This window comes from Lethenteron reissneri, chromosome 54 (genome assembly GCF_015708825.2).
Source record: "Lethenteron reissneri isolate LAM-NWPU_2019-01 chromosome 54, ASM1570882v1, whole genome shotgun sequence".
Taxonomy (NCBI): domain Eukaryota; kingdom Metazoa; phylum Chordata; class Hyperoartia; order Petromyzontiformes; family Petromyzontidae; genus Lethenteron; species Lethenteron reissneri.
Window position 1 is genome coordinate 10,348,865 of NC_083832.1, and position 15,667 is coordinate 10,364,531.

Genomic DNA, 15,667 nt, shown 5'->3' on the forward strand with positions numbered 1-15,667 from the left:
AATCGACGCTGTCCGTGTCACGTGTCCACAGACACACTGAGATGTCAGTCTTAATTAAAATCGGCTCCCTATTAATGCAGACAGCTCTAATTGCTTAACACGTCACGTGGTACGTGTTTAATGGTAATCGGGTGGATCGAGTTAAGTTGAACATGAGGTAAATTGGTGAACGTGGAAAGTGGTGAGTCTGACGGGTCTTGAGGGCCTGAGTTTTAGGAAACCCTGTACTGTAGAATGCTATTGACATGCTGGGAATACACAGACAGTACTCGTGTAATGACGACTCGGACGCACTTGTCTTGAGATGGTTTATTTTATTAAGGAGCCGCGTGCTCACACCGAACACGCGGAGACCCCCACTGCAACACTCCCTTATATACGGTCCGAGGCCACGCCCCCATTCCCGAACCTTCGAGCTGGTTCTAGACCGCTCGCTCTACCAGCAGACTCCACTGTCCTCTTCTGTCACCTGGCCACGCTCCTATTATCAATCATTCCCGTAGCCACTAGTCCGTTCGTACTGCAAGCTGACTCCCCTGTCATTACCTCCCGTAGCCACCAGTCCATTCGCACTGAAAGCCGACTCCCCTGTCATTAAATCTCGTGGCCACTAGTCCATTCGCACTGCAGGCTGACTTGTCATTACACTAATATAGGAGAACGCATATCAATGAACATGTGGAAGATTAATATTTTGGATCCTGTTATCCGTGTGATTATCGGTGGATTTACTCAAATTTTTACCTACATTAAAGAAATTCAGATATTAGGAAGACTAGGGCTGCGTATAGAGAAGAGTTTTCCCCTCCTGCAGACATTGGGAGTTGAGGGCTAGAGGGTCTTATAGGCTCATGGATAGAGATTTGATAACTTGTAGCGAGCTATGCCCACGACTTCAGCATGATAGCCTTTAAAAAAAAGGGTGGAAATTGATGATACAATTGGAATGTTCTAGTTGTAAGCGTTCTATTCATTCCACAGTATCATGAGAATGTGCATCGGTCAGCTAACTCATGACAACAGTAATAAGTACGTATTAGTTGCTTTGTATGCAAATGCATGGTGCTTAAAATTAATATACCAATTGATTGTAATTGTTTGGATGAAATCATGTGTGTCCTGCACACTGTTGGCATTCCATTAATGAGATTAGGGTTTACATATAGTTTACATGATTTACCTATCAGATAGTGCAGTATTCAAGAGCCCTTGTCTCATTGAAGTATTGTGCATGAATAATTCCCTGTTGTGGAGGGCTAACAAAGGGGTTAAATGGTGTTGCTCCTGAGTACGAAATCAGGTCGAGCTAAAAATCCGCATTGCACGCAGTGTCAACACACAATCACGTCTACACGCACGCACGCTGAAGTATGACTGAGATAATCCGTATCGCCTGCATAGGCTCTCGGGGAAATGCTATTAGCTAGCGCCTATTAAAGCCGGCACAACGCACACAGAGGGTGGTATGGCCGGCACAGCATCCATCTGCTCTCGTCTGCCCACCGCAGATATATTCTTACACGCCATAGCAGGTGCTCGTTTAAGGCTGAGCCGACCTAGGCGAGGCTCAGGACCAGTTCTGCTAACGCTCGCCACTGATGTTAGCGCAACGTGCGAAACACAGTTTCCCACAAATGCACCGATGCGCGTACATACATAGAGACGTGAATTCATTAACCCACACATATCGCTGGAAATAGACACGCATTTACACACGGGGATATAAACAAACTGGGACACACACATTCACATCGGGACATGCCCATTACACGGACACACGTAATTAGGTATTGACACACAAATAATCTCCATGCATGCAGTATTTGTAACCGTATTGGCTGTTGGGGCAAATGCCGTGATAGTGAGCATCTATTTCGTCCGACACAGCCAATGAAGGGGTTTGCGTGGCGAGAATGCTTTGGCTCCTCGGTGCTGATTTAATATGTAATGGAGCTCTCAGAGACACCGTCTTGTTCAGTTATATGTATATATATTGTGAATAAAGTCCGCCGACTCACTGCTAATTAAATGAGTAACCGCGTGTTGACTATATACACAGCTGGGTAACTTCTGTGACTCTACGCGACGCTCCCCACGTCGTTGGCTGGCTACACAGGAGCGGATGCGTAGTAGTCACGGAGACAATATTAACTCTCGCCTTGCAAGGCTACAAGGTGCCCGATCCAAGACGATGAAGATGTCAAACTCTCAGTTCTTTCGGTAAAGTCACGTAGGTAAAAAAAATGAAATTTAAAATAATAAAAAATAAAATAATAAAATCATGACGTTTCAGAGGCAACACAAGTCTCCGTCATCAGGTGGGACCGTCACAGCCAGATTTGCTGCATCACTTGATGCAGCAAATCACTTGATGCAGCAATCTGGCTGTGATGGTCCCACCTGATGACGGAGACTTGTGTTGCCTCCGAAACGTCGTGATTTTATTATTTTTATTAATTTTTTATTTCATTTTTTTTACCTACGTGACTTTACCGAAAGAACTGAGAGTATGAATCCTTGCAGTCACGAAAGCTTCAAATCTAGAACGATGAAGATGACCCGCTCCAAGATGACGACGGCGGTGATGACAGTTTCCTGGTTCCTCCACAGCAGCCCAGAGCCCCGTTCCACGCCGGCTTTTATCCACTCCTCGACCCGGTCACTCCCATTATCCCCGAACACTGTCTCACCTCATCTGGGTCTGTCTGTCCCTGTCTCAGTTGTTATTCACGACCACTTAGGTCCCGTGCTATCCTTACGCGACCCTGTCAGTGTCCACATTTGCATCCTTATTTACTTAATCTCTTGTAATTAATCTTGTAACTGTCTCCGGCAAAATCTGGGTTAATTAATCTTTGCACCATTGCTGTTCATGCTTTTTCCTCGTCCGATCCAACTTCCTAAATAAATAAAACTTTGGATCGATCCATTCTGCATTTTCTGACTCCTCGTCATATCTATCTTGTTACTTTCTCAGTGCAATCTTGGTGCAGCTGTTTCCATCCTTGTAAATTGTGTTTTAATCATGTCTAAATGTTTAATTTAGGCTGAATGTAATTACTAATAGCCAAAGCATGAATGAAATTAACATTGCCGTTAAAAAATGATGAATCACTGTAATAATGAGTCGAGTGAGCCAGAACACATCACTCGAAGTGGTGACGACTCAATGGCCACGAAGCGCCTCCGGTTAGCACGGTTGGCTACGTAGGGTGCGAAAGAAGTTCACCTTACGTTTTTTGAGAGGACGCCTCCCCAGTCCCGGATTAAGCTCGTGCGGAGGCCTGTAGCATGATGTTATAAAGGGGCCCTAAATGTAAAAAAACACAAATATTAAATCACTGTTTTTACTTGCACAGTAAAGTAATTGTATGTTTTCCATTTGCTATACAGCCAGATATTACGACAAATCGCTAACCTTAAACACCCAGTCGTTCATAAAATTTGAAGGCAGTATAGTACTATAGTAAGAGCAAGTGCAGAATCATTGAACCGGAATTGAAAGCTTGAAAGCATTCCGGCACTGCACCTCCCTGATGAGATGGAGCGATTAACATCGTGTTGTGTGCAGGTGCTAGGTAGATAATTACATCACAGCATCGTGAGAGATTGGCAGTGGCATGCAGAAGCCTTCATTTCGCAGTGGAATGCCCATGCCGTTGATGATGATGATTATTAGTATGATGGTAATGAATCCACGTTTTTCTCCCTTTAATTCACATTATCCGCAGTATCAATGTGAGCACTGAATGCGTTTTGCGAGTGTCATTGCAGCATTATTGATGGGCACTTGCAGTGTGTGGAATCTAAGGAGTATGTGTTCATTCATTTTCCGTCACTATTTTTTTATATCGTCGATAGGGATAATCCATAGCGGTGGAGTGCATATTGGTCGCCAGGCGCATTAGCAAACGAACCCCAGACATTATTCACACGTACTGTACGCATTGCATACACACACACAAACACACTCAAATACTGACGCGCATGCACACACGCGCATTCATAAAGCTCACGTACAAAGACAACGACCCCCCGTATAGCCTTAACGGACTGTTGGGGCAAGTGCTGTTAGCGAGCACCTATTAAGTCCAACGCGGTGGAGCCAACACCACGCCCGACCTCCTTTGTCTCTCTGAGCTCGGGTATACTCATTTAAGGCTGAGTCGACCTAGGTGCGGCCAAGGTATTCGTTCGTGAGCGATGTTGATTGCAAGCGAAAATCAAACTCGGGTTGTCGGGGTTCGTAGCGCAGAGCGCCAACCACTTCACTACCCCTCCCAAGAGGCACACACACAGCCAAAGATGTCCCGTATAGCCTTAACATCGTGCTGGGGCAAGTGCTGTTGGAGCGCACCTAAACCAGACCACACAACACAGGCGGCTGCTGCCTGCTGTGGAAATTCGTGTGTCTCGCACACACACACAGACACACATACAAAGACAAAGATCCCCCATATAGCCTGAACAGACTGTAGGGGCAAGTGCTGTTAGCGAGCACCTATGACACACACACAGACACATACACACACAGACACATACACACACATACACACAGACACACACATACAGACACAGACACACATACACACACATACAGACACATACAGACAGACACATACACACACATACAGACACATACAGACACATACAGACACATACAGACAGACACATATACACACACACAGACACACATACACACACAGACACACATACACATACACACACATACACACACACAGACACACACATACACACACAGACACACACAGACACACACACACACAGACACATACACACACATACACACAGACACATACACACATACACACAGACACACACATACACAGACACATACACACACAGACACATACACACACACACACATACACAGACACACACACGCAGCCACAGGCAGCCACACACGGAGAGCCACCGCGCAGGGCAGAGCAAGCAAGAAGCACCTGAAGGAAGGAATCCCCCCCACCCCTACCAACCTCATCATCATCCATGCATCTCTCCTCCTCCTCCTCCTCTCGGGGCACAAGCGGACAACACGATCAGCTGAGCGACCATTCTGTCTAGAGCCAAGCGACGTCGCGTAGCAATTATTCGAGATACTTTACGATTGCATTGCGTGCGATATAGCCAAACCCCCCTCCTCCTCCCGCCCCATCAGCAATCCCCTGCTACCGCCTGGTATTTGTGGAGCGATGCGATACAAATCGTCTTCTGCAGCAGCGTGTGCCGTACGACGATGATGATTATGAGAGCATCCGTCCGCGAGACGGGGAGAAGAGAGACGTGATTCCTGTTGTTAATCGCTGCGGTCGTTAGCCATCGTTTCGGGGGGGGGGGGGCGCGCTGCTGAGGCTCTTACCGGTCGTGTTCGGTGCCTGTGTCTCGTGTAAGCGATGCTGTGATTAATATTACTGCTACTACTGCCGCTACTGTTGGGATCGCAGCGTTCCGGCGCGTTGGTCATAAGCTGACGTCGGTGGCGTTAATAGGCGTTCGCTAACATCGCTTGCCACCGCCTCGATACGGTGTGGAACGGCTGGCGTGGCTGGTCTAGGATCATGTCTTTATAGCTGGATCTAGGCGTGCGCCGATGCATGTGCGTTCGTGTAGCCACGGAGGAGTGAGGTTTAATAGGCGCTCGCTGACATCGACTCACCGCCGGCATAGCGAGGGGCTTTTTACGCGGGGCATCGCCGTGGGTGTTTCCTTTTTGCTTCGCTGTCGCTTGGACTGAATGGGTCGCCAGGGCCGTCTGACATAGGCGCTCGCGAACACCGCCTTGTGCATGGACAGCCCCCCGTAGACGCGCGCGAGAGAGGAGAGAGAGGAGGGAGAGAAGCCACCGTGCGCTTTTGGTGTGACGGTGCAGGGGTGGACGTGGTGTGGGGTTAGTTGGGTGGGCGAGAGCTTCTTTCTTCTTGTTGTTGTTGATAAGAGGTGCTCGCCAACAGCACTTTTGCCAACAGTCAACACGGGGGCGCCTGAAGTGGTGGGGGTGGGGTGGGGGGACAATCGTCTTTGTATATAGCTGTACATATATGTTACACGTGTGTGCGCGCGCGCGTGTGTTCTGCACGCCGTTGTAGATAGACAGATATAAGGCATCTATAGAGAGAGAGACATCTGTAATGCAGGCACCGCGTGGATCGTTGGAAGAGATCAGCAGGATGGTGGAAGCCCAGGCGAACGTTATTGAGCAACAGCAGCATCGCCTGCAACATCTGGAACGAATCGTGTCTGAATTTCGCATAGCTTGTTCGGCTGGAGACAACAGCAGCAACCCTGCTGATGACGATGATAATGATGGTGACGGTGGTGATGATTGTGCCGCTGCTGATCATGATGAGGCTCATGGTGGTGCTGCTGCTACTGATGAAGGAGGAGGTGGTGGTGGTGGTCGTGGTGATAATAACAATGATGATGGCAATGATGATGATGATGGCGGTGAAGATTCAAGCTGTGCCTTGGTTCACGACGGAGTCGCCCGGAACAGTGCAACCACAGAAAACGCCACGCTGCCCTCCTTCCAGCGACTTAAACCCGAAAGGTAGGCACGCACAAGTTTGATTCCAGCACCGGGTTCATCGTTGCCATTTATTGTGTCGTTATTGTCGGTGCGAAAAGTGCAAATTGAAGGGATCCCATTGTTACCACTCGCTGCATCAGTCTTGAGTGGTCGATACAATAGAGTCGGTCGTAGAAGTATGGATGGTCTGACTCCGGCCACGGTAATGTGTAATGTCCACCACTGCCATGGTATACGGGGGGCGTTTGAAACGGCGAGGTTGTTGCGATATCACTTTAATATCAACACATCGGCAGCGGCTTTGTGAGCGTCTAACCATGGACCATTCAGTTCCCAGGAGCAGCGGTGAAGTACAATCGTAGGAATCTTAAACGTTCCTTATCGTGACCTCAAGCAAAGCGGTGTTGTATGACACCTGTTTGCGGTGCTGCGTAAACACGACATCTTTTGTTTTTATATAGAGCACAGTCGTGAGCATTTCTCCAGGATAAATAAGGATTCTGATTCTGCTTTGTATGTGTGCGTGTCTTTGTGCGTGTGTGTGTGTGTGTGCGTAAGCGGGGAGCGGTAGTGTAGCGGTTAGCGCGCTGTAGCGGTTCGCGCAGCCGTCACAGGGGATCTTTGTATTTATCTATCTTTGCTTTGTACTAGCAATTGATGTCTATAAAGCGAGTACCACTTGAGCAATCGAGCAGTAGACTCCACACCTGCCCATAGGAATGTGGAATTTCCACCGCTGGCTCAGATCTGTAAATGGACACGTTCTCGTTTCGTGAGTGCGGTTTCTCTGGGTGCTGCAGTGTCCTCTCAAACGTTGGCGAATGGAATTGGCTAAACTTGCAAATTACAGAAACCCTCCTTGGAGAGTTTCTTGAACACCGTCAGAGGGCTTCGCTGGATAGACAATGAATACGAATAATATAAGTCGAATTAACTACAGTTATTATAAAATGATAGAAAACTTTTTTTTAATACCATAAGATAATTTCTCTGTAAATAAAAATGCAGCAATAAAATTGAAAACTTATTAAATTAAACTTTTAAACCAATGATGGCCTTCATTCTCGTAAAGTGAATTTAGTCAGGGCTTAAAGTCAGCTGGAGCTGCCCAGCCATTATCTCTGCAAAATATTAAAATTTGAAATTAAGCTGAGCGTTTATTTTAGCGTGCATGGCTATTAGGCCTCACTTTTTCACGCCCCAAAATCTTACAAAAGAACAGAGATGATGCTCATTCAGCAATAATGCTTTATTGTTCTTTACCCAAGACTGCCTCACTGGGAAGTTGTTTCATGAGGGTCTTGGCATTGTAATGTTTGACCAATTTATCCTTGAGCATTTACTCTGCATGCGGAAGAAAATTGGAAGTTCGCGGGAAATTACCTGAACAATTTGGGTCATACTAAGGAACCTGTGGTACACTTTGCTATCCGCGGCTTTGTCTGCAGTTGTCCTTCGATTACTGCAGTTTACGGATTGCGAATGGCATCGCAATCCCCACACTTTCTCTCTCTGTTCGCCTTGTCCAAAAATGTGTTTTTGTGCACTCGCAGTAATTCTCTAAAACGGCTTGCTTTGTGACTCGCAGATGGCAGTGAGGTGGTGTTTGTTGTTAGGTATCTCCTTTAAGCCCCCCCCCCCACTCTCCAGGCCAGATCACATTACAAAAAAACATTAACATATGTACGTAGGAATTGTTTTCCATAATAGAGGTGTTTTGGTTTAGGTCACGTGAATATAAAAGTGTCGCTAAACCCGCCACCAACCGACACAGCCAACTAATAAGGTTTGGCACGTCAACAAAGCATACCAATTCGTTACACGTTTAGAACACTCCGGCGCGTTGGTGAGTAAACCTACAACATTTATTATTCGAGTACGACGTTTAGCCGGCAATTGCAACCAGCCTCGACACATTTATGGGATCTAACACAAAAACACCTCTTATGGATAATATTGGTCACGAAAGCCTCGGAATTGTTTTGATGATTTTTTTTGGTACGTTGCACTACTTTTGGTTTTATAATTATTCGTTGAATGATCGACAAACGTTTTCAAATGAATCAATATCCTGAGAAAGTGCCACGCTCCACAATTTCTACACAATTCACCAACGGCGCTCCTGCGTTATGCGGGGTGGGATGGTGAACATTGACAAAGGAAAGTTTCATATTCTTAGGTTTTTTTCGGTAAAGTCACGTAGGTAAAAAATTTAAATTAATACAAGTAAAACAAAAATCACGACGTTTCGGAGGCAACACAAGCTTCCGTCTTCAGGTGGAACCGTCACAGCACGATAGCTGTATCAAGTGAGTCTCACTTGATACACGTGACTTTACCGATAAAACCTAAGAATATGAATCCTTGCAGTCACGAAAGCTTCAAATCTAGAAAGGAAAGTTTGTGCAGCAGAGCCGATATAATTTTTTTTTTAAGATTGACAAATCAGTTTAGTATTTAATCTTTGCTACACGTAACATTCCAATGTTGCCATCGTTTGTCGTGGGAGGGGACAAAGAAAGCATTCTGAGTCTCGGTTTCGGCGTTGTTCACACCTTGTGTCACAGAGCGGCCCCCGGCAGAGGATTACGAACCAACACTTGGTTTTATACAGCACCAATCTTATTAGACCTCGCTTCGCTTTGCGTACATGTACCCAACCCTTAACAAATAACATTGAATAACACCTTTAACAACAACAAAAATCCCTAAACAAACAGTACTGGACGGAATAAAAACGATTTAAAAGACATAAGCTGTGCACGGAGCAGTATGCAAAGTGAAGACGGATGAGTTTTAGAGAAGAGACGTCAAAGACTCAGTCGTCACTTCCGCTGTTTGGGATCGCACTCGTTTACATTGCCTGCACACAGTGTTTCTTTGCATGTCAAATCAATCACAGTGAGTATTTCACTTCCCAGAAATGGCATACGCAGAAATTTTTAAACCCAAATTGAATCTAATAGTGCATCTTCTCATTCTTGCGATATTCTTTGCCACGTGTGGTGACGGGTACTGCAAGATCGGACCACGTCCGTCCAGTGTTCGCCGAGCTGCATTGGCTTCCGTTTCGCCGAACGGACACATTGATGAGGTTGCACTCGTCAGCACACGACGAGCTTGCCACAAAAGAACCACAATACATAGCTGATCTCGTCAAAGAGCATAAACCAGGGGTCGGGAACCTTTTTGACTGGGAGAGCCATAAAAGCCAAATATTTCTAAATATATTTCATTGAGAGCCATATAGTATTTTTAACGTATAATAAATTAAATATGTCTTACTTTTAATGCGACTTCTGGTGCTGCATGGTTTTGCTGATGGCCTTGTCGTCTGGTTCATACGTGGTGAGGTTGAGCTTCATGCAGGCGTGACCCGTGAAATTTATCTTCAAAACTAATTTCTGTTCACTTTAAAATGACACAGTATTATTAAGTAATATCACAAGTATTTTAAAATCAGTTCCAAACAGATTTTTTATTATTATTGTTTCAACTCAAAATTGTCTGGGAGCCATATATGGCTCGCGAGCCATAGGTTCCCGACCGCTGGCATAAACCATCACGCGAACTCCCACCATCCTTGCAGCGGCTTTTGGCTGGCCATCGAACAAAGACAGCCACTGCTTCACCCGCTTTCGGATGCGCTTCTGCGGCCGTCTGGAATGCTCTCTCACGATATTAGGAAGCCACTGGAGCTATGCACTTTTAAACCCAGATTTAAAAGTAATGTATTAATCGTTTTTTATTTAGTTTGTTGTCCTTTCGCCACACCTGTGATTTAGCACGGTTGGCTACGTACGGTGCGAAAGAAGTTCAGCATACATACGTACTTTATTGTGGAGTGCTCATTAAAACCGCTCCATCTGAGAACATCGACTCACTGCAGTTAAGAACCCGGATAAATAATGGGGGAGGATGGCCGGATTTGAAAGCAGGATCTCGGAGGTGCGCTTTCGGTGCTCCGCCACGCACGAGATCACCCAACTCCCACTTGACTATTCGGAGTGCACGTGAATGGGGAGCGCAACTGAAGGGTCGTTCAGATGAATTACGTAGAACAAATACATTGCTAAAACACAAACTCGAGCTCAAGAACTCCAAGTAGCCACTCATCCCTTTCGGGAAGGCCGCTCGCGTAACGAGAAATTATCATTGCGATCATCGCGAGGACGAACCCATATTACTCTTATATGCCGGTAGGAGAATGAGCGATGACTTTACTTAAACGGTTCACAATGGGCTGTACATTAGTGGCATTTGTTTAATCCATTCTCGCCCACTGCAGTGAATGGATGCACGGTCCCGTCTCGTTTGGAACACGCATTAATAAAAACAAACTAACAACTTAAACAAAAAAATTCTCACAATCGAAAGCACAGGTAAAACATCGTACAAATGTCATAGCAAGCGTCGAATGATGAAAACGAAAGGCATTTCTGTTCGTTAATTAAGGCTATGGAGTGCCTTGCAGATGGCAGCACAGCAGGTTGCCTGCTTCCCACTGAGTGTGGACGTTGATTGTGTTAGCCTCGCCACACGTCGCGGGTGTTCACCAGGCACCCTGGTTTCCTCCCACGTGCAATGGCACTCGGACACGGCGTCACGGTTTGCGCATCAGTCTTGCCATCCAGGGGTCGCCGGTTTGGTTCGATCTCCCGGCGCAGCAGTTTGAAAGGGCGGTGCAGGTCTCTTAAAATTCCCACGCATCTGCCCCACCCAGCAGCGATATTAAAAAAAAATTAACCCGTAAAAACAAAGTTTTTCACTTTAAATCCTTTATATGCGTGGCGGCTAGAGTCCTCTCGTCCTCTGGCTTGAGATGGCTGCCACCTATGGGTTAGATGATTGTCTGCCAGCATTAAGCAATTGGTAATTTAACATTTTTTTTCCTAAACAGTGTAAAATTTTGGAAAAAAATATTTCACGAAAATTGTCACGCACAACGAGTCTGTGTGGAAAATGTCAGCTCGATTGGATCACGGGAAGTGTGTTAAAAAACGACCGAAAGATTTGCACGGTCGTAAGCAAGCAAGCAAGCACGCAAGCACGCAAGCAAGCAAGCAAGCGAACTTAATATAAAGGATTTAAAAAACGGGTTCGACGCAGTTTGTCGATCAGCAGCTTGTGTGTGGTGGGGTAAAGTGTGGGTACTCCAAACTCTTCCGAGACATTTGACCAACGTGGAAGAGTAGACCAAATGGCATCTAGAGGGGCTCTCTAAGATCTCCCGCTGGTGGAGGTCCTTCTGCCAGTCGTGCCACAAGTAAGCAATTGCAGGGCTGCACCTTTGCCTCTTACCTTACTTACCTTATACTCAATGATGGAAATGGCCAAATGAAATCCTGTAGAGTATTGCAGAGTAGAGTATGTTAGGCTTTTCGAGGTAAGTAAAGCGTTGATTCATTTTGATCTTGCATTCTCCTGCTAGGGTATGCTGAATGGACAGAAACTCGTAAATGTCTGGCTGGATTAGTTAGCAATTGTTGAAAGAATGTGGCCAAGGTTTTTTGCGTTTGCAAGTTATTTTTTAATCGCTAGACTGTTTCATATTATCGTATTGTATTGGTTCAAATATGTTTGCATGATGCATTACAACAAAACTGTTTAAACACGCGAGTTTTGAAAAGGAATTTAAAAAAATCCTGTACGTATAATTTGGACCACAGGTTACATGAATGGGATCTAGGAGGTGTAGCTCTTTGATATCCACTTCCGTGGGTCATAAAACGATTGCGTCTCCTGACCCGATGCTGTGCCAATCAGGATGATATTTGGGTGAGATTCACAGAAAAAAAATGTGGTGCGTGCATTTTGCCTCTTTAATTTTCAATATGCTCTCGGTGCCCGTATTCCTTAGGTGCAATTATTTAGTGCGAGAGTCGCACCTGGCAGAGAACACACACATGAAGGGTGTAACACTGAAATCGCAGTACAGATGGATTCAAGAACCCATGTGCTGTGCTACGATCTCCCGCGCACCTCAGTCCCACAGCACCTGGTAATTCCAAAGCAGTCACCCATCCTGAGTACTCACCACGCTCAACTCTGCTTCACTGACAGAATGAGGACTGGGGTGGCAGCAGCAAGCACGCACACTGCCCACACACCGAAGGGACATTTACAGCTGACGAAGAAACACTGCCCAAGATGTCACATTGGCTCTGTTTGCGTTTCCATGTTGTGCTGATGTTGGTTTTTGTTGTTGTTGTATCGAGTTTGCATTTTACGTCCTTGAAGCCACTTTAGTTTTATTTCTTTAACCAAAGGGGCCAGATTAAAGTGGTGCTTTCAAAATATGACAATGCATGATAATATTTGACGGCATGGTAGCAATTTATCAATTACTGTCTTGCTGATTCGTGCGTTCGTTTCTCAGTCCGCTTGCGCTGGCGAGGGACGCGGCGGTAGCAGCAGCAGCGTGCCGAGTAGGGCGGTCCCTGGTGACAGACTCCAGCACGACGACACTATACACTACACCATAGACTACTACATTATACACTACACTATACACTCCTACACTATACACCAGAGGTGTGGACTCGAGTCATGTGACTTGGACTCGAGTCAGACTCGAGTCATAAATTTGATGACTTCAGACTCGACTTGGACTTGCATAACAATGACTGTGTCCCACCTCTGAGGTGTGGACTCGAGTCATGTGACTTGGACTCGAGTCAGACTCGAGTCATGAATTTGATGACTTCAGACTCGACTTGGACTTGCATAACAATGACTTTGTCCCACCTCTGCTATACACTACTATACACTACTACACTATACACTACTACACTATAGCAGCGTGTTGTGTAGGGTGATCCGGACCTACCTTTCCCTGGCGACAGACTCCAGCACTACTACACTATACACTACTATACACTACTACACTATACACTACTATACACCACTATACAATACTATACACCACTATACACTACTATACACTACTACACTATACACTACTATACACTACTACACTATACACCACTATACACCACTATACACTACTATAGACTACTTTACACTATACACTACTATACACTATACACTACTACACTATACACTACTATACACTACTACACTATACACTACACTATACACTACACTATACACTACACTATACACTACACTTTACACTACACTTTACACTACACTATACACTACTACACTATACACTACTATACACTACTATACACTACTACACTATACACTACACTACTATACTATACACTACTATACACCACTACTGTACACAGACTCGAGCTCTCCCTGGGGTAATTCCCAGGCGTTCCGAGGCCAGCCGAGCGACACCGTCCCGCCAGCAGCAGCGTGGTCCTGGGCCGGCCCCGGGGTCTTGGCCCAGTGGGACGAGCTGCTCCTGCTGCTGCTGCTGCCCGGTAGAGTTCCAGGGGGAGGTTACCAGGGGGCATCCTTACCCAGGTGCCCGAACCACCTCAACTGGCTCCTCTTAATCTGAAGGAGCCTCGGCTCGACTCTGAGATTTTCCCAGATTATGGAGCTCCTCACCCGATCACGGAGAGTGAGCCCGGCAAACCTGCGGAGAAACCTCGTTTCGGCCCCTTGCACCAGCGATCTCATCCTGTCGGTCATCTTGCTGATTTGCCACATTATTTTTCTGTAGAAAAATTACCTCCGTAAAGCCAACACGAGGCGGAACCCTGCGTCGTCCATGAGGTGGCTCTGAGTCGGCCATCAAAATTCCACATTCCTATGGCGGGTGGGATTGCTTCAATATGTCCAGACCGTGTTGCCCGTTAATATAGCGGTACTCGATTATAATAATATCCATGCTTCATCCAGGAAAGCTGGCTCAATGGCACTCAAGACACTGTTTTTTTCTGGTTTGGATGGGGGGGGGGGTCCTGCTGTACTGGGGATGTTTGACCAATTCCATTGTTGGTGAGAGTTTATTGTGTGGCAGGAAACCGGTGAAACTTGAGAACCCACCGCACATACGACGGGGTGGTGATACTCCAAATTTCCACCTCCTGGCATCACCTTAGAGCCCCACGCCTACAAGATCCGACCATGTCCGTCCAGTGCTCGTCGAGCCGCACTCATTGTCCAGTACAACATCGCAGTCATTACTCACAAACTGCTTGCCGCAAATGAACCACGACAATACCTTTCTGATCTCGTCCAGGGGACGACGTAAACCATCACGCGAGTCTCGTGGCCAGATCGGTTGTGGCCACTTAGATTAGGATGATGTTGATGTTGAGCTCTTGCAGACTTTAGCTCTCAGTCACTGCATTTGCAGCTCCTGCACGATGAAAACTCTCTTCCGGATGCAAATGCCAGCCTAATGTTCTGCAGGCGGTTTGAAGCAGTGGAGGTGTTTGCATAGCAGGATAACCACGTATTGATTCGTCAGGTGTAATTGGTTCTTGGCCAGTCCAAACTTGTTGTTGGTATAGGGAGGTGTGTGCCATGCCTTCTGAAAGATGTCAACACAACCAAGACATATGTCTTCCTACCCCGTACACCCCCCCCCCAAGAGCACTATTATAAGGAATGCAATTTCACGGGAAATAGCCACTTGTTATTGACTTTTTCCTGTTGGCTGCATGACATTATCACAGCACAGGCATTATTGCCTTGAGATCATATTTTCCATATTGACTCGTGTGCTTTTAGAAGACAATGCTGTCGCGTGCATTGTCTATAGGCGCATGCGAATGAATATATTTTTAAAAAATGTGCCCATTTTCCCTTTAAATACCGAAATATAAAAGGATAACAATGCCTTTGTTTGTAAGTCAATTTGCAATTGCGCGGAAGTAAATAAAAAAAAATCGCTATCTTTTAATGCAAACGGCCGTCTATAATTTTATCATCTCCGAGTTCCGACCCGGGTTTGAACTCGTGACCTTCTGATTGTGAGTCGAGCCCCATCTGGGCGAGGCAGTGAGGCGAGGTGCTGTTGACGTACGCAGCTCATGGAGAAAGGCTCTTAATATTGCGAGAATCTGTCTTAGTTCTTTGCTGGGTACACTCCGACTTGGTATTCATTGCACACTTAATCACAAATAATCCCTCGGAAATCCCTCTTGTGGAACCAGAGCCGAAGAACATTGAACAACGTCACACAGCAGTGAT

At 46.1% G+C, this 15,667-nt stretch overlaps 1 protein-coding gene across 1 annotated transcript in view; it reads left to right on the top strand.

Annotated features, from left to right (window-relative positions):
* Window positions 1–6,134: 6,134 nt before the first annotated feature.
* LOC133356393 (IQ motif and SEC7 domain-containing protein 3-like) overlaps window positions 6,135–15,667 on the top strand; it is a 75,139-nt gene continuing 65,606 nt past the window's right edge. Inside the window, exon 1 of the mRNA XM_061573896.1 lies at window positions 6,135–6,568. Within this exon, the coding sequence (XP_061429880.1) occupies window positions 6,150–6,568 (419 nt within the window). The 5' untranslated portion in view covers window positions 6,135–6,149. The remainder of the gene's footprint in view (window positions 6,569–15,667) is intronic.